General features: G+C 44.2%; 1 protein-coding gene across 2 annotated transcripts in view; it reads right to left on the bottom strand.

Moving 5' to 3' along the window:
• Window positions 1-563: 563 nt before the first annotated feature.
• fam199x (family with sequence similarity 199, X-linked) overlaps window positions 564-26,146 on the bottom strand; it is a 26,024-nt gene continuing 441 nt past the window's right edge. Inside the window, exons 2-7 of one of the 2 annotated variants that reach the window (XM_038774209.1) lie at window positions 14,713-14,887; window positions 12,469-12,697; window positions 11,339-11,491; window positions 6,101-6,262; window positions 4,201-4,437; window positions 564-3,280 (exon numbers count right to left, since the gene is read on the bottom strand). In XM_038774209.1, coding sequence (XP_038630137.1) covers window positions 3,110-3,280; window positions 4,201-4,437; window positions 6,101-6,262; window positions 11,339-11,491; window positions 12,469-12,697; window positions 14,713-14,879 — 1,119 coding nt within the window. In that variant the 5' untranslated portion in view covers window positions 14,880-14,887 and the 3' untranslated portion in view covers window positions 564-3,109. Of the gene's footprint in view, window positions 3,281-4,200; window positions 4,438-6,100; window positions 6,263-11,338; window positions 11,492-12,468; window positions 12,698-14,712; window positions 14,889-26,146 lie in introns of those variants that run through there. The other variant, XM_038774210.1, reaches the window with a different exon arrangement.

Raw genomic sequence — 26,146 nt, 5'->3', positions numbered from 1 at the left:
CTGATATAGCACCTTTAACACAGCAAAGCATTTGAAGTCACTTCACAAGAGCATCATCAAAGGTGGACGGCAAGCCAGAGAGAGATATCAGGACAAGAGGGCAAAGGTTTGTTCAAAAGAAGTAGGTTTTCAGGAGCACCTAAAAGGAAAGGAGAGAGAAAGAGGTAGAGACACATGGTGTGTGGGGTGGAATTCCAGAACTGCGAGCCAAGGCAGCTCAAAGCATGGACTCCAATGTGCAAAGATTATCATAGTCAAGATGTCAGAATGTGAGGTGTATAAAGATCAAAGGCTTATAGGCCTGGAGGAGTTACTCCAGGCAAGGTCATGAATTCCTATTTGCAAATTCTTACTGCAAAGTCAGCTTTAACAATTAAAACTAATTTCAGATTTCAAGTGCATGATTTTGAGAGGCCACTTTTCATCAATTTCAAGAAAGAAAAAAAGCAATAAATTGCTTAAGGCTTTTCTCATCTTTGTTTCTTGACTCTATGAATCTTTAAATGTCACACCAAAATGACTGGAAGTTCCTCAAATTAATAAATGTGACATGACAGCCTTCGTTGACATGTAAATTATTTTAATATACTCCAATAGAAAACAGTAACCTGCAGAATTCATAAAAGATTCTGCGCTGGAAAAAATAAATCAAAAACTTGCATTCCTTTTGCGATTTCTTTTAAAACTATGATCACTGTACAATTTTGAACAGGCATAAGCAGCAGATACAGTAAAACGGAATGATCCATCCTTAAACAGTGCTACAGAAATCAGTCATTGCCACTATTTTCGGTCACTTTTTCGCATACTCAATAGGGCCACAAAAATCACATTAAAATATCAAGAGGCAATTTTATGTACAGCCCTGCAAGGTGGAAGGTCCATGCCAATCTATTTTATACCACAAGACATGACTTTTACAATAGTGATTCTGCAGCATTCAAGTAGTAACGGTTTGGCTTTGAAAAACACAATTCAAATATGTTAGAATATGCACCATTCCTGTTACTGCAATTTCACTTAAGTAACTCTCACATTTATTGTTGTGCTGTGGGCTGGGAGTAAAATATTCACATCCAATGCTGAAGACACCAGGCTCATGAATATATCGCGCAGGTTTGCCACCCAGAGTTTGCACCTGCCTACATCGGGTTGCTGGCTCTTCTGATACATCCACGCACTCAAAATAACTTGCACAGCTCTTCGACGCAAACTATATTTTAAAATTGCCAGCTTGACTATCTCTCTCTCTCTCACACACACACACAAAAGGCAGAAACCCACATTTCACGTTCAGAAGAACTGCCTGGAAAAAAAATGTGTGAAATTAGTCAAGTTTTAAACCCAAGCAGAAAAATAACTCCGTCATAAGGAAGAATGAATTCCACGTACGCCCAGCTACTTTTGAGAAATTGCAGGAGTCAAATCCATCTGCAAAACAAAAGTCTTGTTTTTTCTCCTCTCATCTATATTTTCACCACATTGGCAAGTCACTTTGTTTAGTACAACAAGCATCAGTTATTTGAACCAAATCATTACAAGGCTGCAAAGATTCTAACAACAATGTAGTCGGGAGAAAAGGCCACAAACTTTTGCTCTTTGGAGCACAGCAATAATCTTTTTAAACTGAAATCTGATGCAATCTATTAATGCTTCTGCTTATATTTTTCTTCACACAAAGATATGCAAGAACAATCTTTGATTCTCTTGTGCTTAATATTGGATATTACGCACCTATTTTGACATGCTTTTCCTTCACGTTGTAAGAACACAACCTACTTTAGTCCTTCCATGTATAGCATTGCATGAAATATAACTATCTACCATAAAATTTACAGCAAATATCGTACATAGAGGATGTTGGGTCTATTGTTTCCCCCTTTTCTCTGCAGCCTACACAGTATCAGTGAGGAAGGAAGGGAAATCTAGGATCCAGGGAGCGTAGGTAAGTCAGAGAGCAGGTGTAGGGTGGAAAGGAGGGGAATATTCACCGCAGAAAAATCAAAGGTTTTCTTCTTTTGCCTCTTCTTTTAAATAAGTGTTGACCTTCTCTTGGAACATAGACCCATCACATTTGGTGTCCACTTTCAACTCGTCTGGTGATATTTTGTGGTGATCCACTGGAGTTACGATTTCCAGTTGTCCAGAATGTCTCAATAACACCGGGAAACTGGTTGGGGTGGGGGAGGTTTGACAACAGTGAATACTACAGCTCTGAAGCAGCTGTCAGACGGTTAGGAAAGCCTGGGTCTTCCAACGGAGCCACTTCAGATTTTTGCAATTGCCAATATCACGAACAGTATGCTAGAGGGAAATAAGACTCCCAATGCCCCGTAAGAAGCACGACTTTGTAAACAAAATTCTGTTCCAACTGTTATTTTTCCCCAACAAGAAAGAGGGGTACTTTCAATAACAAACATTTTTAACCAGATTTTCCTTCTGCTTTAAGCCTGCTCTAATTAAAGTAATTGAACTTTTACGGAATTTGTTTACCCCTAGCCTTTGCATACACTTGATTCCACATCTGCAATTTGGATAAATAATGACCAGAACACAAGGCATTGTCTCTATAAGAATGGTAAAAGCTGACAGAGCTAATCATGCAATTTGGTACTGGCTGATAAGTACTCCACCGGTGGCGACAATTGGTGAGCATTGCCAAATTATCCATATTTCAAAGATTTTTGCATAATAACTTGCGCAAGGAGAGAATCAAAACATGAAATATCTTAATACATCTATGTATATTCCACAGGCAATATTTCAAATACCACAGTGGTGCACAAAAATGAAATGTATTTCTGGTAAAATAGTGCACTTCGCATTAGTGTTATTAGGAATATGTATGGCATACCGTTGCCGCCAAGTCATTCAGTTAACTCATCGACTGTACTTAAAGTTTTCTATACAAATCAAGTGTTTCAGCAGCTTCAATAAAATTACCAAGATTTCCAAAAAACAAAAATTACGGTACACAATGTTAACGTTGCAAATGGAAATCCCATCCCCTTTTAGTGTTTATCTCCAGGCTTCAGCTCCAGTTTTCAAACGGTTAGTGTTATTACACGTTATCTTTTAAATTCAAGACACATGGATCTTTTACATTTGGTCACATCAAGATATCCACATCCCCCTCGTGGTCTTCCTCTGCCACCTTCACAGAGAGCACTTCCTCATTCAGAAATAAGCCGCTCAGCCTCTCTTTCCTTGCTTGTCGCTGCTCTTTCAGTTGTCGCTTCCGCATGGCTTTCTGCTGCAGCTTACGCTGCTTGGATCGTTTCTGTCAAACAATTGGGATGGGGTTGAGTTGAGAAAGGGTGGGAAGAAAAGATATGAGCAGTCACACCACCACTCGTCAGTTTTATATATTTTCTAAGCCGCCATTGACGTCAGCCAAAGGGCGCTCGACGGACTGAATTTATTAGCAGTGCAAGGATGAGAAATTGTAAGCATCTTTTGATTTTCCATCAATTTAAGGCAATAAAAAGCATCTGATTGATCAAATTTGCTGATCCCCTTCACACTGCCAGTAAAATGGATAATCCAATGAGACAGACACTGTTCAGAAAGCATGTGGCTTTAACCCACTTCTTTCAAGTTGCACCACACAGCGAATCAGATCTTTAGATAGCAGAACCCCCCGCCACATATTCATCTTCTGAAATAAATTGATAATGGATTTGCTTTTTCCATCCAAAAGGAGACCAGGAGGTGCTACTGCTACCTAGGAGTGCAAGTGCTTTGTCGTGACACCAGCATATGTGCTTGCATTTGGTGTCAAAGGAAGCAGATGCCGATTCAGATTGACGCAGCAAATTTCAATTTATCCTCATTGCGTTATTTGTCCAAACAGAAATAACCTGTGGAAACGCAGTGTGTTTTTCTGACTTGCTCACGGTCAACCTTTTAGCTCCGTGACAAACCTCCAGTTTTTGTGTCTGATTTAACGATACTGCAATCCAATTAAAAGCTTTCAAAATGAACGCCAGGACCTCTTGCAATTTGCCCCATTGCACTGACGTGGGAAAGACAGGGAAGCATTAAATAATTCAGAATCTGCATATTTTTGTACATCTGCCTGGTATCCAAATACGAATTGCACATTCCATACAGTACCCAGTGAAAATCGGAAGCACACACGACTCAGGGGCAACATCTAAACTTGCAAATATGATTGCTTCCAAAGAAGGAACACCTTACCTTTGAGTCTCTTATCCTCTCAGCTGCACTTGTGGACAGGTTACTGTCGCTGTGTGCCCGGCTCATGTTGGCACTCGAAGCAGATGCAGAGTTACAGCCGCTGGATCCACTACTGCTGGCTGAGCTTACCATGCTGCCACTGCTGCTACTGGCTCCACAGCCTGTGTAACTACCTCGCCTCCAGCTTTCGCGTACAGAGCGTTGGCGGGCTCCATGCTCTTTGATGTAATTTCTTACCTAAATGGGATACAACGTGTTAACTGGAGAAGGTCACCCCAACACTCTCTGCCAAGGCCATGCAGGGAATATACATTTCCTTTAACAATCTGCTGCGGCTTCCACAAAGTCAATAGTTTCACTTTACGAGTAGGGTTTCCTGCTTTGTTAACCCAGCAAAAAAAAAAATGAACTAAATGGCACTCTTTTCCCCCAGTTTTGCATGTTAAAATAATAAAGGTGGCATTTTAAACATCAATGTCATACTTGTAGATTGATTGCTTTCCAAATTTTACTGGCCAACATTGCTTGTAACCCACTCCGTCTTTCCCACCAGCCCTATCCCTTTCACCCCCTTCGAAGAATGCCCACCACAGAGGGAATACCTGGTTTACTATCTCAAATTTAAGACAGGATTCCAAATCACAAGCTGACATACGCAGAGTGCCTCCTTTCACCCAAATGAAACCCTCTAGGGAAGAGAACAAAAACTGCTTGAATCCTTAAACATTAGCCTGAGTGCACCCACAACCATAGCAACAACCCAATGTACCAATGCATTCTCCGGAAAGCACAATACAAGCAAAATATTCAAAGCTACCTGACTCATGTACTGCAAACTGTAATTTGAGAACAGATAGCTTCATTCTAAGACAGGAGTATACAATTCGTGCCTTCTAACACCATTTCCAATTTACTTCCATGTGCATGTGTTGCTGAATTATGGTTTAAAGGGAATTTTTAAATGTTATATTGTCAACGCAGCATCTAATATTGTAGAATAACTCCACTCTTGTCATACAACTGCCTTGGGGTACCAGGCAAGCAAGACAGATCCTGGTCTGTCTATCCTTTAGCAATTCCTATGTGCCTGTGCAACAATGGCTGCTGCAACTCAACTACACAGTGTGATGCTAGGTGACCAATGACATTGTTCTGTGCAGCATCTTATTCAGACTCAGATCATTAACAGTGCCTTTTCCTGTTTCAGATGAAAGTTACTGCAGTGAGATTAGTTTACTCTCGGAATACACAAGACTAACCACAAATTGTCAAATGCCCCTTCAAAACAATGCCAAAGTTGGGTTATTGCAACTGCATGATCACCCATATTGCTGTTTTGTTTAAACTAGGTTTAAGATAATTGGATGTGGTTGCATTGTGAATTAAAATCATAAAATCCCTACAGTGCAGAAGAACGCCATTCGGCCCAACACATCTGCGCCAACCCTCTGAAAGAGCACCCCAATTCGGCCCACTCCCCCCACCCCCTACCTTGGGGCAATTTCTCATGGCCAATCCACCTAACCTGGACATCTTTGGACCGTGGGAGAAAACCCTTGCAGACACAGGAAGAGAATCGAACCCGGGCCTCTGGCGCTGAGGCAGCAGTGCTAACCAGTGTGCCACCATGCCGCCCCAAATGTACAATTTACATTCACTTGCTAAACAGAGTTTAATTCACAACAGCGGACGCAAGTGGAAAGTCAACGAGCACCTGAAACTTGTATTATGGAATTGACGCAACTGCTGTGGAAAATGAGCGACACAATATCAAATACAAGCAAGTTGCCATCTTTATACAGAAGTAACTGTATCAATACAATCATATTATTTGTGACATACAGATGTACATTTATTAAGGCTTTTGTTACATACAATTAAATTTGGACTTCGGATTTACCTGCTTTAGCTTTTCATCTGTCAGACAGTTTAGCTCAATTATAAATTCACTGTCTGTGGGCGAAATCTGAGCATTTGGATCAATAATTTTAATAATGTCCAGCTGTTCCCGTAGACCCATTTCTGTGCTGACTTTACGACTCAGATATTCGATATATTCAACCTGAAACAAGTAGAAACGATAAGCCAGTAAATATTTAGTCATCTACAATTAACAGAAATTGTTCAATATATATTCTATTTACATTCAGTTATGCAGTGACAAATTTCATTTTTATGATCTACTTTCCTTTCTTTGTATTTATCAAGCTTGTGAATTTGAAATCAGTTCGGGGAACTGGCTAATAGATGAATACAACATTGATTAGTTTTACGACCAATGACCCTGATCATAAAAATAAGCAAGGACTTCATCCGTGACTTGGTAGTCGCTACATATCCCCAATCTTTGTTTAGCTAGATATTTGGTGTAACATTTTAACTAGTGAAAAGCTATCGAGACATGCTAGAGAATGCTGCACTGATCATTAGAATGGAAAAACAAACTTATTTTGTACACAGGATAGTACTTTGCAAGCAGGAAATTGCAGAAATTTGAGCTGGAGATACAGCAATCAGTAAGTTAACTCTGCCGCATAAACCCACAACACAATACATTTCAACAAGAAGTGAAATTTAAAAAGGAGATAGATAATACTGTTACCAGCGCAATATGCAAGCATGCACAGCTTCTTCTATTATATTGTTCAGGCTAAGGGTAATTGGCAGGAGAAAAGAGAAGGAAAATTGAATGATTGGGATATAGAGGCCTCAGAACTGGTCTTGCTTGCTTTTTAATCTTGGGACTCATTTACACAAGACAAGTGAATGGGAGGTGCCTCCTGGATTCTTGTATAAAGAAATAATTTCTAGAGTTTTTTGTGATCTCAGGACTTCCCAAAGTGCTTACTGCCAATGAAGTACCAGAGGAGGCAGTGCCCTCTCCCTAGCGGCTGTACTCACCTGTACACCCCTCAACGGGGACTGGTTGCCTGGTTCCCGCTTTTGAAAACTTGTGAAACTCAACAGGAAATCCCAATGCGAGGGGACATGACGACGGGGGAGCCACATAATTAGAAGTTAATCTATTTAGATGAGGGTCCCGATCTTCCTGGGTGGGAGCCTCGTTACATCAATGGCAGGGACAAGCAGGCCACGAGATCACGCTGGCAAGATTCTCGTTTTTAAAACATTCTTGTGGGATTTTGCACTTACCTCGCTGTGATGCGGCCGTGAAACCCCGACCAATATGTTTTTTAAATTATGGGATTATGATGCTGACCAGGACACTGGAAGAAATTATTTGCTCTTGAAAGTCATGCAACTTAACAGCAGATTTTCTCTTAATTGCAACTAAAGCCCACTTCAATAAGGGTTTGGACATTAAAAACCTTAGATTTCCTAACACTCTAGGAAACCATACAATGAATTTAATAAAAATAACAATAATTTGCGTAAGAACCATATTGTGAATTCTGTTAATGCGATTTGAGACAGCAATCAGGATTTTTCACCATTCAAACACTGAACGGCTAGAAACTGTTTCAGGCTGCATCTGAATCTGTTATTAAAGCTTCAGTGTTACAATTTTTACTTCCAAGTTATCTTTCTCGCCAGGGCCACTGTTATTTCCCAGTGAGCAAGAAGCCTTACAAATACAATTTAGTTGCAGACTTGTTGGGATAGTCATTGTACATACACAATTTAAAAACATTGAACTGAAATCTTCAAGACATATTGAAGGAACTAATCGTTTTGTAATTATAAAACCTGAGGTAGTGCAGTTAGAAATACATGAGTCTACGAAAGAATCCAGCTGGTCCAAATGTTTCAACATTCGTAGATAACCGGATTCAAATTACTGGATAATTTGAGTTTTTGTTTGCACTGGAACTGCTCTGGTACCTTTCAATGGCTGGATAATTCTGTTTTTAATACAAAATTCATTTTGAATAAAGCACGGTGGCACACATGGTTAGCACCGCGGTCTCAGTGCCAAGGGACCCAGGTTCAATAACGACCTCGGGTCACTGTGTGTTGAGTTGCCACTTTCTCCCCGTGTCTGCTTGGGTTTCCTCCGGGTGCTCCGGTTTCCTCCCACAGTCCAAATACGTGCAGGTTAGGTGGATTGCCATGCTAAATTACTCCTAGGTGGGGTTACGGGGATAGGGCGGGAGAGTGGGCCTAGGTAGGGTGCTCTTTCGGAGGGTCAGTGCAGACTTGATGGGCTGAATGGCCCCCTTCTGCACTGTATGAATTCTATGGTTCTATACACAGAAAAAATTACACCAAACAACTTTATATTTAAATATATTTAAATCACTATAGCCTGCAGTTTATATTTTTTTCACCCCATTTTAAAAATGCAGTTTCCCCATTTAGTATATCCTCTGTGCTGGGTAAGGTTATTAAGTGGAAAATTTCAGTGGTTTTTGTATTATAAATGGAGTCATCCAGGAATTCAAATGTTGAAAAAACATTTGCTAACAAAAAAAAAATTCTAATTACCCAGTAATTTAAATTAAGTGACCTCAGATTGATGGGAAACTGATGTAAATAAATTACCATTTGCAATAGCAACAATACTATGCTACAGGTAGTACAGTGATTATGTTACTGGACTAGTCATCTTCTGGAGACCAGAGTTCAAATCTCGCCATGGCAGCTGGGGGAATTCAAATTCAATGAATTAAGTGCACTTGGTGATCACAAAACTTTCAGATTGGCATTACAAAATATGGTGCACCCAATATCCTTTATGGAAAGAAACCTGCCATCCTTGTCTGGCCCATTTGTCCAGACCAGCAGCAGTGTGATTGGCTCTTAAATGCCCCCTGAAATGGCCTCACAAGTCATTCATTCAGTTGTATTCAAGCAGGCGACTCATCCCCACCTTCTTGATAACAAATGCAGGACTTAAATCAGTGAAACCCACATCCCCATGAACTAATTTTTAAAAATTGAAAACATGCGCCTGCTACGTGATCACTTGATAGTAATGAAGCCAATCCCAGAATAAATGAAGTATAGAAGAAGAAATGGTCCCCCGGACGACCCAAGATTCCCACATACCCCTGGAAGCCAGTTTCGTTAATTGACAGTTAATGTCTCATTAACTCCACAACTGCACAAATCAATTTTTAAAAGTGCAAATACAAAAATGTACAACTGCACAAGTTTTTGGACAGAAATTTAAACCCTCTCATCAAGAAAAACAACTTGCATGACTGCACTTGTGGCGGCGATGTCAAAAATAAGTGTAAAATGACGAGTCCTGTAACATAATGACCATACTACCTATAGCATATTATTGTTGCAAATAGTCATCAATTGACGCCAGTTTGCTCTCAATCAGAGGTCACTGAATTTAAAAAATAAAATGCTACAATAATCTTCTATTGTCATACTTCTGGCCGGCACAGTTGCATAGTGGTTCGCACTGTTGCTTCACTGCGTCAGGGCCCCGGGTTCGATTCCCGGCTTGGGTCACTGTCTGTGCGGAGTCTGCACGGCCTCCCTGTGTCTGCATGGGTTTCCTCCGGGTGCTCCGGTTTCCTCCCACAAGTCCCGAAAGACGTGCTTGTTAGGTGATTTGAACATTCTAAATTCTCCGTGTACCCAAACTAGTGCCAGTAACTTCATTGCAGTATTAATGTAAGCCTATTTGTGACACTAATAAAGATTATTCATATATTTTTGAAACAATATTTCTATAAAGGATGTAAAGTGTTTTAGTCCATTGATGTCATGACTATCTACTTCATGGTTCATGTGTTTAAGTATAATTTTTAGGTAGAAAATGAGAAAAATGCATTTAGAGCAAGCTTGAAGTCTACTACACCTAAAGGCTTGGGGCTATGTTGCCTCACGAGATTAACAGCTGAAAGGTTAGAGCATAAAACAGGTGGGCTTACTTAGGTAATAATTGGAGAAGTGATGTCTGCAATCCTTGCAACAAGGGCAGTCCAGAGAGATGTTTTGTTTGGGAGTTAGTTAAATTGATTTTAAAGCATTCAGCAAATCCTGAAAGGTTGTGAAACTGGTTTCTTCATCAGATCAAAGATGACATTGTAACTGAGGGATAATAAACCCAAAGGTCGATTTGAGGACATTCCAGAGCAGCCTATACTGTTATGGAGATAGATGCAACTTATGGAAGTTGTCTGGTTTTGTCCTAGCTTGGAACACAGTTTGCAGCTGTCAGAGAAGATGGACAAAGCAAATGAAAGTCAGATAGACCTGCACTGTAAGCAGATTAAACACCAACTTCATCATTAGCTGTTGCAAATGCGATGAGGCTTATTCTCACGTTTGAAATTTTCTGAGGGAACAGAATCTGGAAGGTGCATAGGGTGGTAGAAACAATAGTGGGTCTCCAAAGAGACTTGTGCCAAAGAAAGTAACAAGCAGGTTTGGTTTTTGGAAAAATAACAAGCATTCAGTCAAAAGATGGGAAATAGAAGTTTTACCTCAAAATAGCTGGAGGTGTTGAGAATCCTCCAGAGAACTGTGGTACACTAAGTGTGGTCCCTGCAGATGTAAATAATTTTTAAGATTGTTGTACCTTATAAGAGAATTTTTGGGAGAAGTAGTAAGCCTGAGTAAAAAATTATCTTTATTGTCACAAGTAGGCTTACATTAACACTGCAATGAAGTTACTGCGAAAAGCCCCGAGTCGCCACATTCCAGCATCTGTTCGGGTACACGGAGGGAGAATTCAGAATGTCCAATTCACCTAACTAGCATGTCTTTGGAGACTTGTGGGAGGAAACGGAAGCATCCGGAGGAAACACACGCACACAGGGAGAACGTGCAGATTCCACACAGACAGTGAGCCAAGCCGGGAATCGAACCTGGGACCCTGGCGCTGTGAAGCAACGGTGCTACCCACTGTGCTACCGTGCCACCCATACATAACATATGTAATATAAACCATGTTCTTAACTTAATAGTGCTCGTTTTAAGTCCTTTATAAATGATAAAATGTGTTTTTGTTTTAAAAATTGAAATCACATTGCGTTCTATTAGTCAAAACAAGGTGTACAGAAATAGGCCATTCAGCCCATCACGTCTGCTCCGCAATCTCCAACAGAAAGTAATAATGTACAACTGGTTTAACCTAGCATATAAACCTAGTACCCCTTGCGCTAAACAGTAAACTTCAAAATTGAAACCAACCCCATTGCGGCTCATCAAATACCTGTTCATCATTAGACATTGCACTCCAAGGAAGCTCATCCAAACTTCTGTGCTGTTTGCTTCTTCGCTTTAGGGCAGGGCAAGGCGAACTTGGAATGCTGGGAACTACATCAGACAAGATGTCACTTCCACTTGCAAAATCACTGCCAGGCAACTTGAGAAGTAAAGAGAAAACTTTCAGATCAAATGAATACGAGATAGCTACAAAGCATTAACACATAAACGTGGAGTCAGGACATCATGTTTACGATGAAGAATGGTGCCAGCATTAAAGTGTAACGCACTTCTTCTGGGAAACAATAGTAAGTTCACCCAATGGCAAAACTATGTTTGGATTACTCATAGCAAATTGCGGACAGGGTCAAAAGAGCAATTTTTGAAGCATTTTGACTTTTTACGTCAGCAGAAAGTCACAAAAACTTTGGGCAATTTAAAAGTAAATGCTTGATAAATAATGCCATAGTCACAGGACAATGACAGTTTGCCATATCCAGAATAATAGGCCGTTACTTTGTAAAAAGCAGCATGAATGACAGCCCCATACATCCATTTTTTTGAAGATGCTGATTCCTCACTGGGTTACAATTGTACAGGTGGCAATGTAGCCCCAAGTCATTACTGCATCATCATATTCCATGCGTTAATAACCTTGTGAAACCATCTCTACTAACCTGCCCAGAGTGGTGATCATTCTCTGTTTTTAAGCTACTCTCAAGTTACCGATTTACCAACAAATGGAAACCAATCTTTCACTGTCTCCTCACTCAAAACTTTGAAAAAATACTTTGAGTAGACTTCCCTTCACTCCCTTTATGAAAAATCAATTTTTCAAGCCTTTCTTCTTAGCTTTAACTTATTATTCTTCATATCACTCTAGCAAATCTTTCCTTAACCTTTTCTGTCCCTGCAAAATCTTCAGAAACTGTAAAGATTTGCTCCGTCTGAAAGGGTGCTTGGTAGAAGTAGATTCAATAGCAGCATTTATAAAGGCACTAAATATGTATTTGAAAAGGAAATATTTCTGGATAATTCTTTCAAGGAGCATGGGTACAATGAGCCTGAAGGCCACCTTCCATACTGTACAAATATTTAATTCTATGATTGCAGACAAGAGAAACAGTTTACGCTCACCTGCCATTCAAACTCACTGTCTGACCAATCCCAGTAGGTACTGATTGATGAGGATACGTCACTATAAACACTGTCTTCTGGAAAGAAGTCGAAGGATGCATTTTGAGTGAATTCCTGATCATCCAGCAAGGAATAGCAGTCCTCCTGATCACCACATGAAACGGATGAAAAGAGTTCCTCACTGCATTCAGAGCTCGCTACACTTGTTCCACAGGAAGTCAAATTCCACCTATGTTTGCACAGAATTAAAAAAAAAATTCTTAGTTTATTGATGAAAGGATAAAGTCAGTATCTGTCAATTTCAACATAAAAATATAAATGAGTTCGCTGCTGGGGTCAATCAGGAGCTCTGTTGGCAATTCTTATATTCCCAGAGGATACATAAAAGTGATCGTACAGGCCACACTCATCCCAGGTAATGTCCACGGGAGCATGGAAACAAAATTGGCAATTCCACTTCGCAGTTCCTCAAAAATAAAAACGCTTTCTCACCCTCGCCATTCAGACAGCAAGGTTTTTTTAAAAAAAATTTAGATTACCCAATTATTTTTTCCAATTAAGGGGCAATTTAGTGCGGCCAATCCACCTACTCTGCACATTTTTGGGCTGTGGGGGCGAAACCCACGCAGACACGAGGAGAATGTGCAAACTCCACACGGACAGTGACCCAGAGCCGGGGTCGAACCTCGAACCTCAGCGCCGTGAGGCAATTGTGCTAACCACTAGGCCACCATGCTGCCCTCAGACAGCAAGGTTGATGAGTCTTCGGCAAAAGGAAATGGCACCAATACACTACATGTTGACTTTGCATCAGCTGATCACACCACATTCCCATTTGCACCAGCTACAAGCTAGTTGGCACAGTAAATAGCACAGATGGGAACAGAAATCTGTTAAAAGTTTTTCAATAAATCGAGTGGGGGGCCAAAACTGTGGCAGATGGAGTTCAACTTCAAGCTTGCAAGGAAGACCACTAAATTGCAACCACGATGAAAATATGAAAATGGAAGCGAGGCCTCAAGTCAAACCGCACCAGAATATCCCTGGAGAACCTTACAATCTCAGGCATATAAAATTAAATTTGACTTTTGTCAGTCAATAATACACCAAATTATAAATAGAAGGGTTAATGGAACGTGATTCTCAAAAGACCATTGAAAATCAAGACCAATGAAAATCCTCGAGTGATAGAAAGGTCATAGTCTAAAGTTGTTGAACTCCGCGTTTCTCCATCTTAATTCCTTTTTTATATAATTCTGTCTCAACACTCCTTCCCCTCCTCCCTGAATCTGGTCATCAATCTCTTGTTCTTAAGTTTGCTACACTTTAATTCCAATCTCTTCCAGCTACAATGTTGTTTCTAATAGATTCTCCCCCCTCTCAGTTATAATTTATAATAATCTTTATTGTCACAAGTAGGCTTACATTAACACGGCAATGAAGTTCCTGTGAAAAGCCTCTAGTCGCCACATTCCGGCGCCTTTTGGGTACACTGCGGGAGAATTCAGAATGTCCAAATTACCTAACAGCACGTCTTTCGGGACTAGTGGGAGGAAAACGGAGCACTCGGAGGAAACCCATGCAGACACAGGTAGAACGTGCAGACAGTGACCCAAGCCAGGAATCGAACCTGGGGCCCTGGTGCTCTGAAGCAACAGTGCTACCCACTGTGCTACCGTGCTGGCCAATCAAGTTCTGATCAAGAACCAAACGGACTCAAAATGTTAATTTTGTTCTCTCTCCTTACAGACGCTGCCAGACCTGCTGAATTTTTCCAACATTCTGTTTGTTTCAGATTCCAGCATCCACAGTATTTTGCTTATTTTGGATAAATTTGAAAACAGCTTTAATTCAAGTGTAGGAGGCGCCAAGGAAAAACTTAGGCAAATGAAAATATTTCACAGTGAGTAGGTATTCAAGGGCCAGCATTCCTCCAAGAGTGAGGAAATAAACTCGCGAAAAGGCAATCAGAAAAATCAACTCAATGCATTTAGAAAGATAACAATTCCACCTTATGGAAACATTTTTAATCGAATTAAAAGTTCAGTAAGTTAGCTTTCCCTGTGACTTTTAAAAAGAGATCAGTTGCCTCCTCTGCAGGAGGGAATACATCGCACAAGGGAAGCGACAGTGTGTATGAGCATCAAAGCACAGAACATACATTGTGAACGATCGGTGGAGCAATAAAGCCACTCATGCTGTGGGTGAAGGGAATGCCCCCACAGTTGGCTTGATATTACCCACCTGTTGGTATGGAGTCTGCGCAATGGGTCAGTTCTGTGGCATGATGAAAGCTGGCAGCCAAAATCACTAATGTCAAGACTGGCAACATCACTTGTGTGTCCCCTTTGTGGTAACAAGGGGAATGGTTCATCGGGTGCCAGGAACTTGCCATACAAATCATCTGACATTTTTTAAACCTATCAAAACAAAAAAAAGGATGATTTACTACATTGCGTTAATTCTGAAACTGTTGATGTGCAGCCTTGAAACTTTGGTATTAACTCCAATACCATTTGCCACTTTACAATGAAGGAGTGTGGGATCCCACAACCATGTTTCTGCTCATTTCTTTCCCATTATGATTATGGAGTATATACTACCCATCGACCTGTAATTTTACAGCAATGGAAAAGCGGTCAAGCTTACAGGAACTAAGAGGTGACCTGTTTGTTGACTGGCTGACACCACAATGCAGTATTGAGGGAGTGCTGCACTGTCGGAAATGTAAGCTCTCAGACAAAACGTTAGCTGGACATTTAAGTATCGCACTTCGACTTCAAAGAGGAGACGAGGTCTCATTATCCTGGATGTAGTTCATCCCTCAAACAACATCACTAAAAGCAGATCACCCAGTCCTCATCATCACTGCTCCTTGAGGGAAGCTTGCTGTATGTGAATTAGTTGCTATAATCTCCAGTGACTAGCCTGGGAATAAACTGCTCATAAATTCAGTCTCATTAGTAGGATAAACCTGTTTGCAAAGTAACATTAGGTTTAGAAAAGGCAATATTTCATTTTTCAGGGCTGGTTGCTTTGGAACAGCTCCTAACATTTGCAAAGTCCACAAAAGTGAAGAAATTATAGGGTGAAGCAGCTTCAACCCACATCACCAGTACCCGAGAGAAGATATACAAAGTGGCAGGCCTGTCAGGGAGAAAATTACACTTCTTCAAAATAAATAGGGGAGATCGTGTCTCACTAACTTGATTGAGTTTTTCGAAGAGGTCACAAAGATGATTGATGCAGGTAGGGCAGTGTTGTCGATATGGGCTTCAGTAAGGCCTGTGACAAGATCCCTCATGGCAGACTGGTACAAAAGGTGAAGTCACATGGGATCAGGGGTGAGCTGGCAAGGTGGATACAGAACTGGCTAGGTCATAGAAGGCAGAGAGTAGCAATGGAAGGGTGCTTTTCTAATTGGAGGGCTGTGACTAGTGGTGTTCTGCAGGGATCAGAGCTGGGACCTTTGCTGTTCGTAGTGTATATATATATATATATTATATATATACTACGAACTTACTATATATTGTATATATATATATATATATATATAAAAAATGTAACTGGTCTGATTAGTAAGTTTGCAGACGACACAAAGGTTGGTGGAATTGCGGATAGCGATGAGGACTGTCAGAGGATACAGCAGGATATAGATCGTTTGGAGACTTGGGCGGAGAGATGGCAGATGGAGTTTAATCCGGAAAAATGTGAGGTAATGCATTTTGGAAGGTCTAATGCAGGTACGGAATATACAGTGAATGGTAGAACCCTAAAGAGTATTGAAAGTCAGAGAGATCTAGGTGTACAGGTCACTGAAAGGGGCAACACAGATGGAGAAAGTAGTCAAGAAGGCATATGGCATGCTTGCCTTCATTGGCCGGGGCATTGAGTATAAGAATTGGAAAGTCATGTTGCAGCTGTATAGAACCTTAGTTAGGCCACACTTGGCCTATAGTGTTCAATTCTGGTCGCCACACGACCAGAAGGATGTGGAGGCTTTAGAGGGTGCAGAAGAGATTTACCAGGATGTTGCCTGGTAGTGAGGGCATTAGCCACGAGGAGCAGTTGAATAAACTCGGTTTGTTCTCACTGGATCGACGGAGGTTGAGAAGTGACCCGATAGAGGTCTACAAAATTATGAGGAGCATAGACAGAGTGGATAGTCAGAGGCTTTTTAGAAGGGTCAATTACTAGGGGGCATAGGTTTAAGGTGCGAGGGGCAAGGTTTAGAGTAGATGTACGAGGCAAGTTTTTTTTTACACAGAGGATAGTGGGTGCCTGGAACTCGCTGCCGGAGGAGGTGGTGGAAGCAGGCACGATAGTGACATTTAAGGGGCATCTTGACAAATACATGAATAGGATGGGAATAGAGGGATACGGACCCAGGAAGTGTAGAACATTGTAGTTTAGTTGGGCGGCATGGTCGGCATGGGCTTGGAGGGCTGAAGGGCCTGTTCCTGTGCTGTACTTTTCTCTGTCCTTTGATTATACTCAAACTTACAAAGCTGCATTGCTAAAATAAACAGACAAGCCATGGTTTTAAAGAAACCAAAGTTATTTGTTTACAAGTTCTTTATACTTTCTGGACATGGTGAAGGGGCAAGTGAGCAGGCATCTGGTTTCAGTCCTGGACGCGTGCTAAAACCATTCATTCAGTAACTGGTAAAGTGGCCTGGAGCTTCTCAGCTGAGAATCTTTCCAGCCCCTTGTTCTGTGGGACAGGGTTCGGCCAGGTGACACCTTTCCCATAGAACAGCAAGTCACTAAATACCAACAGGAACAAGTCAGGAATCCTCAAGTCTACATCAAATTACGCAAGGCTGCTTTGCATACTGCCTGATAATCAAGCCCAAAAAACTTTTGTCTAAATCAGAAGCTATACAGACACTGCTGACCTGCAAAATATTCCAAGCACTTTGTTTTTATTTCAGATATCCAGCCTCCACAGTATTGCGTTTCTGAATAATGCACAGCAAGGAGTCTTACAACACCAGGTTAAAGTCAACAGGTTTGTTTTGAATCACTAGCTTTCAGAGCGCTGCTCCTTTCTCAGGTGAATGAAGAGGTAGATTCCAGAAACATATTTATAGACAAAGTCAAAGATGCAATACGATACTTTGAATACGAGTCTTTGCAGGTAGTTAAGTCTTTACAGGTGCAGATGGAGCAGGTTAAAGAGGTATGAATTGTCTCAAGCCAGGACAGTTGGTAGGATTTTGTCAGCCCAGGCCAGATGGTGGGGGGGTGAATGCAAGATATCTACTGCCTCCCGATGATGACGCACAAATTTGAACAACACCTCCTCACCGCACAGGAGAAGTGGGGCATTGTGAGGTTATCTGTGGGCTTGCAATAAAGCGAAGCGCTGAAGTGATCATCCTTGATGGAGATGAGTGTCCAAGATGCAAACAATTCTGGAGAGTAGTCCATGGTGGGATGGAACTTATTGTCATTGTGTAGTCGTTTCAGTGATTCTTCGTCGTGGGTCCAAAGAAAAAATGTCATTGATGTATCTGGTGTATAACATTGGTTGAAGGTCATGTGCAGTGAGGAGGTCTTGTTCAAACTTGTGCATGAAGATGTTGGCATATTGTGGTGTAAATTTGGTCCCATGGCTGTTCAGTGGGTCTGGATGAAGAACTTGTTGTCGAAGGTGAAGACTTTATGATCCAAAATGAAGCGGATGAGTTGCAGAATTGCATCTGGAGATTGGCCGTTGCCGGTGTTAAGTACAGAGGCTGTTGCAGCAATGCCATCATCATGGGGGATGCTGGTGTAGAGTGCCATGGCATCCATTGTGACGAGGAATGTTCCTGATTCAACTGCTCCATGGGTGCTGAGTTTCTGTAGGAAGTCAGTCGTATCACGACAGAAGCTGGGCGTTCCTTGTACGATGGGTTTCAAGATGCCCTCGATGTAGCCAGAGAGGTTCTCACACAGGGTCCCATTGCCTGATACGTCAGGACAGCCTGGTGTGTTGGCCTTGTGTATTTTCGGGAGGCAGTAGAGATCTCCAATGTGGGGAGTACGTGGGATGAGAGCACTTAGGGTGCTCTGAAGGTCTGGATCCAAGGCCTTGATCAGTCTGTTGAGTTGGCGGGTGTGTTCCTTGGTTGGATCTGCGGGTAACTGTTGTGTTCCTGGTTGTTGAGTTGTCGGTGCACTTCTTTGCAGTAGTCCGTTCTGTTCAGTATGACGGTGGCTCCTCCTTTGTCTGCTGGTTTGATGACGATGTTGCGGTTGGTCTTGACGGTCACCTCAGCACTTCGCTTTACCACAAGTCCATGGATAACTTCACGATGCTCCACTTCTCCAGCTTCCACCCTAAATATATTAAAGAAGCCATCTCCTATGGACAAGCCCTCCGTATATACAGGATCTGCTCAGGCGAGGAGGAGCATAACAGACATCTACAGACGCTGAAAGATGCCCTCGTACGAACGGGATATGGCGCTCGACTCATCAATCGACGGTTCCAATGCGCCACAGCAAAAAACTGCACCAATCTCCTCAGAAGACAAATACGGGACACAACCGACAGAGTACCCTTCGTCGTCCGGAGCGGAGAAACTACGACATCATCTTCGCAGCCTTCAACACGTCATCGATGATGACAAATTTCTTGCCAAGGTCATCACCACACCCCCACTACTTGCTTCAAACAACCGCGCAACCTCAAACAAACCATTGTTTGCAGCAAACTACCGAGCCTTCAGAACAGCGCCCACAACACCACACAACCCTGCTATGGCAACCTCTGCAAGATGTGCCAGATCATCGACATGGATACCACCATTACACGTGAAACCACCACCCACCAGATACGTGGTACACACTCGTGCAACTCGGCCAACGTTGCCTACCTCATACACTGCAGGAAAGTGTGTCCCGAAGCGTGGTACATTGGCGAGACCATGCAGACGCCGAGACAACGGATGAACGGACATCGTGCAACAATCGTCAGGCAGGAATGTTCCCTTCCAGTCGGGGAACACTTCAGCAGTCAAGGGCATTCAGCCTCTGATCTTCGGGTAAGCGTTCTCCAAGGCGCCGTTCAGGACGTGCGACAATGCAGAATCGCTGAGCAGAAACTTATAGCCAAGTTCCGCACACGAGTACGGCCTCAACCGGGACCTTGGATTCATGTCGCATTACATTCACCCCCCACCATCTGGCCTGGGCTTGCGAAATCCTACCAACTGTCCTGGCTTGAGACAATTCACACCTCTTTAACCTGCTCCATCTGGACCTGTAAAGACTTAACTACCTGCAAAGACTTGCATTCAAAGTATCGTCTTGCATTTTTGAATTTGTCTATATATGTATGTTTCTGGAACCTACCTCTTCATTCACCCGAGGAAGGAGAAGTGCTCCGAAAGCTAATGATTCGAAACAAACCTGTTGGACTTAAACCTGGTGTTGTAAGACTTCTTACTCTGCTCACCCCAGTCCAAGCCAGCATCTCCACATCCTGAATAATGTAGGCATTTCTCTCATGCTCTGCAGAATGAGATCCCTTCTTCGAAGTTACATTTTGTTTCAAGCCACGGAAATGCTGGTAACATATCAATATATTTTGCACCCAACAGCTGTCATATTACACATCTGGATACTTGTAGTTGATGCACATTCATTTAAAAAGGTGACATTCATGGAAATCCCATGAAGGCAGATGCCCATTCTCCGAAAATAACCTGGTAATAATCAAGAAATGGCATGGGAATATCTTTACCGAAATTAGATGCAACTCACGGCATTTGTGCATCATGTCTCAGTACAGGTAGAAACCTGCGCCGACAGACAGGAAACAAAGGATCAGGTTGGGTTTAACCTGACAACAGTAAAGGTCCGGACTTTGTACTCTCAGATTCTATTACACCAAATAGCTGGATTTCAATGTTTTGTCTACTCGTATGCGCTCTCCACAGGCTAATTTTGTCATATTTCCTCTTGTAAAGATAGGACAAAAGAACCAGGGGTAACGAGAGGAAGCTTTTTGAAATGCAGTGAGATATGACAGATTAACAGACCGCTGGACGCAAAGGAATTTGGGGATAAGGCGGGAATGTGAAGTCGGAGATCAGGCACAATCTTGTTGAATGGCAGAGTAGGTTCGAAGGGTCACATGGCCCTGGTGTTTCCTTATTTTTATGGAAGGGAGAGCTATGGAAGAGACAGGCATAGCAGGGCAGTAATGATATATTGGGGGGGGAGGGGGGAGGGATGATGAGAAGACAGAGTGAAGACTAGGAATCAGAGAGCCCTTTCGCTGGCAGGAGTAGTTCTAAAGGATTCAGGACAATGTCTGCCAGCAATGGGGAAGAGAGGTTGATCACTAATGTCCTTTAGGTTTAGGGAATGAAATCTACCTACCAGTGACTCCAGATTCACTGTGATGCAGATAACTATTCCCTGAAATGGCCGAATAAGCCACTCCATTAAAGGGCAATTAGGGATGGGCAACAAATGCTGATCTGGCCAGTGATGCCCACATCGCATGAAAGAATTTTCAAAAATTCATCCAGCTAGAGTAAATACACAGTTATGCTGCCCAATCAATTCCACTGCGACCAACATTCTCTCTTATCCCTTCTTTGTAGTTATGTGGCCAATTTCATTTTGGGTCCCTTTAATTATTTTGCACGGCTTGCAAGCGGCCTTTCAGCTGGGAGGAAACATTGTCTGGAACACCATCCAACGAGAAACCTAGCCCAACCGTTAAGCACTTTGCATGGAAGATACTTCATGTCACCCATCCTAAACTGGCACACCTGCAGCATTTAACCAATAGCCCCTTGTCCTAGACTTGCGCTCACGTACACCGTTTAAAATCTGGCAGAATCATAGAATTTACAGTGCAGTAGGAGGCCATTCGGGCCCATCGAGTCTGCACTGGCTCTTGGAAAGAGCACCCTACCCAAGCCCCCCCCCCCCCCCCCCCCCCCACCCTATCCCCATAACCCAGCAACCCCACCCAACACTAAGGGCAATTTTGGACACTAAGGGTAATTTAGCATGGCCAATCCACCTAACCTGCACATCTTTGGACTGTGGGAGGAAACCGGAGCACCCGGAGGAACCCCACGCACACGGGGAGAACGTGCAGACTCCGCACAGACAGTGACCCAAGCCGGGAATCAAACCTGGGAGCCTGGAGCTGTGAAGCAATTGTGCTAACCACTATGCTACCATGCTGCCCTTTCTGATAATCTGCTCTTTTCTCTCCCGTGATACAAGGAATTAAGCACATAGTAAAAGTCAGATAGATAGATAGAGAAATACAGCACAGAACAGGCCCTTCGGCCCACGATGTTGTGCCAAACTTTTGTCCTAGGTTAATCATAGAATTTTGGACACTAAGGGCAATTTATCATGACCAATCCACCCAACCTGCACATCTTTGGACTGTGGGAGGAAACTGGAGTACCCAGAGGAAACCCACGCTCACACGGGGAGGATGTGCAGACTCCACACAGACAGTAACCCAAATCGAAATCAAACTTGGGACCCTGGAGCTGTGAAGCAATTGTGCTACCCAGAATGCTACCGTGCTGCCCTTAAGAAGAAATTAATCTACACTCCATTATTCTACCCTAATCCATGTACCTATCCAATAGCCGCTTGAAGGTCCCTAACGATTCCGACTCAACTACTTCCACAGGCAGTGCATTCCATGCCCCCACTACTCTCCGGGTAAAGAACCTACCTCTGACCTATATCTTCCACCATTTACCTTAAATTTATGTCCCCTTGTAATGGTTTGTTCCACCCGGGGAAAAAGTCTCTGACTGTCTACTCTATCTATTCCCCTGATCATCTTATAAACCTCTATCAAGTCGCCACTCATCCTTCTCCGATCTAATGAGAAAAGGCCTAGCACCCTCAACCTTTCCTCGTACGACCTACTCTCCATTCCAGGCAACATCCTGGTAAATCTCCTTTGCACCTTTTCCAAAGCTTCCACATCCTTCCTAAAATGAGGTGACCAGAATTGCACACAGTACTCCAAATGTGGCCTGACCAAGGTTTTGTACAGCTGCATCATCACCTCACAGCTCTTAAATTCAATCCCTCTGCTAATGAACGCTAGCACACCATAGGCCTTCTTCACAGCTCTATGCACTTGAGTGGCAACTTTCAAAGATCTATGAACATAGACCCCAAGATCTCTCTGCTCCTCTACATTGCCAAGAATCCTACCGTTAACCCTGTATTCCGCATTCATATTTGTCCTTCCAAAAATCTTTCCAAAGATCTTTCATGACCTCTGGACATTAGACGACTTTACAACCAATTTTGTACTTTTGAAGTGTAATGCAGGAAGCGCTGAAGACACAGCAAGATCACACAAACAGCAACAGGATGCTTTTAAGATGCTCCTTGCCCTCCCCCTCACTCATCTCACCCTTGACTCGCCACTCCCCTCCTCCCTCCCCTCCATCTCCTCACACGCTCACCTCCACCTACCACTGTCCCTCACCATCTCCTCCCTTCCTTCCCCCCCTCCCATCCACCCTCTGCTCCCACACCTCCCTTCCACCCTCTTCTGCTCCTCCCTCTCACCCCCTTCCTGCTGTCCACCCCCCCCTCCCACCCTTCCTTTCAGAAGACACAGAAGCAGTCCATCAGGCTCCATCAAGTCTGCTCCATCATTCAATGAGATCATGACTGATCTAAAATAATAATCCTCGACTCCACTTTCCCGCCATATTCCCATAACCCTTGATCCCCTTGCTGATTAAAAATCTGTCTCGCTCAGCCTTGAACATATTTAACTCCTCTTCAGCCCTCTGCAGTAAGGAATTCCAGATTCACTACCCTCAGAGAAACAATTCCTCCTCTCCTGTTCTAAGATTATGCCCTCTGGTCCCAGACTGTACCACAAGGAGAAACAACCTCTCGGCATCTCCCATCAACCACCCCCCACCCCCTTTCATGAAGCCATACTGACTCTGCTCAATACTATGTATTTCTAAATGTTCTGCTATTGCAGCCTTTATAATGGACTCTAACATTTTCCCAATGACAGATTAGAAGATAACTGGCCAATAATTGCCTGTATTTTTGTCTCCCTTTTTGAACAAGGCAGTTTTCAAAACCTTTGGGACATTTCCACACTACAAGGATTCTAGGAAGATTACAATCAGTGCATCCACCATCAGAGATAGATCGGTGCTTGATTAATAAGGGATTCAGGGGTCATGGGGAGAAGGCATGAGAATTGGGATGAGAAACACATCAGCCATGATTGAATGGTGGAGCAGACTCAATGGGCCAAATGGCATAATTCTGCTCCTATGTCATATGGTCTTATCTCTGTAGCTATTTTCATTAATATCCAAGGATATCAAGCCCCAGGGACCAAATTCATTTTCTCCAGTGACAGTTATTGTATTTATTTCCTCCCCTCTTTTGTCCTTTAATTATTTTGTATATTTGATCTAATTAATTAGTGTCTTCTACGATTTAACTCCTCTGCCATTTCCTGGCTCTCGATTGTTAGAACATAGAACATAGAACAGTACAGCACAGAACAGGCCCTTCGGCCCTCAATGTTGTGCCGAGCCATGATCACCCTACTCAAACCCACGTATCCACCCTATACCCGTAACCCAACAACCCCCCCTTAACCTTACTTTTATTAGGACACTACGGGCAATTTAGCATGGCCAATCCACCTAACCCGCACATCTTTGGACTGTTAATTCCTCAGTCTCAATCTCTGGGGCCTATGTTCACATTCACCTCTCTTCCTTTTTATACATTTACAGAAGCTGTTACTGTCTGAATTTATATTACTTGCTAGTTTACCCTCAATTTATATTCCTTTCTGGTCAGTTTTGTTAGCTTTTAAACATTTCCCAGTCTGCTGGTTTACCCCTAATCTTCGCCACATTGACCATCAATAACCTCCTTGGTTAACCATGGTTGATGTATCCCCTTCCTCGAATCCCCAACTCCTCCCTTCCTCCTCATCCCTCCCGATTCGCCCCATCTTCCTCCCTCTGACCCCTCCTCCTCTGCCCCCCCCCCCACTATGCTCTCCTCCAACTCCCGATTCTCATTCCCTCGTCTGTCCTCACCCGCTGCCCACCTCTCACCTCCTTCTTTCCTCAATTCTTCAGCTCCTCCTCGTTCCCACTACCTGTCTCTACCTCATTTCCACTCTCTCCTCATCTCTCCCAACCCTATGTCCCCCCTCCTCCCGAAGCAGCTCTTTCCCACAGCCTATTCTCGCCCTCACCTTCACTCCCTCCCACTCATGTGGGCAGCACGGTAGCATAGTGGTTAGCACAGGAAGGGACGTCATCATAGAATTTACAGTGCAGAAGGAGACCATTCGGCCCATCAAGCCTGCACCGGCTCTTAGAAAGAGCACCCTACCCAAGCCCACACCATCACTCTATCCCCGTAACCCCACACAACCTTTGTTGAACACTGAGGGCAATTTAGCCCTCATGTCCAACAACAAGCACCTCTCCCCTGCATTCCGTGAGTCCCCTCATTGCCTCAGCCCCCTCACCATCCACGCTCCAGCAAGGCTGCCGCCACCTCACCCTCCATCCCCGACCCCCTCACCTCCTCCAACCACCCCCACAACCGCCTCACCTCCTCCGACCCTCCCAGCTACCACACATCCTCCTCTGACCCCACCAGCCGCTTTACCTGCTGCTCCGACCCCCCCCCCCCCCCCGGACTCCCTCACCTCCTCCGACCCCCCCGACTCCGACTCCCCCTCCTCCAACCACCCTGACTCCCTCACCACCCCCTCCCACTCCCTCACTTCCTCCTCCGACCCCCCGACTCCCTCACCTCCTCCTCCAACCCCCCGCCGACTCCCTCACCTCCTCCTCCGACCTCCCCCCCCGACTCCCTCACCTCCTCCTCCGACCTCCCCCCGACTCCCTCACATCCTCCTCCTCTGACCCCCATCTCTCTCACCTCCTCCTCCGACCCCCCCCCGATACTCTCACTTCCCCCTCCTCCGACCTACCCCCAACTCCCTCACCACCTCTTCCTCCTCCGACCCCCCCGCCCCCTCACCTCCCCGCCCGCCTCATCCCCTCCTCCGACCCCTCTAGCTGCCTTACCTCCTCCTCCGACCCCCCCCCCCCCGACTCCCTCCTTCGCCCCCCCCCCACCAACTCCCTCACCGCCTCCTCCGACTCCCTCACCTCCTCCAACCCCCCCGCCCCCTAACCTCCTCCAAAGAGCCCCCACCCCCTCACATTCGAGCCCCCCACCTCTTCACATCCGAGCCCCCCCCACCCCCTCACATCTGTCCCCCCCGCCCCCTCACCTCCGACTCACCCCCGCCCCATCACCTCCGAACGCCTCCTCTTCCCCTCCCCCTCCTCCCCACCCCGACCCACCTTCTCCTCCTCCGCCCCCCCGACTCCCTCACCACCTCCTCCGACCCACCACCCCGACTCCCTCACCTCCTCCGACCACCACCCCGACTCCCTCACCACCTCCTCCGACCCCCCACCCAGACTCCCTCACCACCACCTCCGACCCCCCACCCAAACTCCCTCACCACCACCTCCGACCCCCCACCCAGACTCCCTCACCACCTCCTCCGACCCCCCACCCCGACTCCCTCACCTCCTCCTCCGACCCCCCACCCCGACTCCCTCACCTCCTCCTCCGACCCCCCACCCCGACTCCCTCACCT

The sequence above is a fragment of the Scyliorhinus canicula genome, chromosome 17, assembly GCF_902713615.1.
Source record: "Scyliorhinus canicula chromosome 17, sScyCan1.1, whole genome shotgun sequence".
NCBI lineage: Eukaryota > Metazoa > Chordata > Chondrichthyes > Carcharhiniformes > Scyliorhinidae > Scyliorhinus > Scyliorhinus canicula.
The sequence above is the reverse complement of the archived record's forward strand: the minus strand, read 5'-3'. Positions and strand labels throughout refer to the sequence as shown.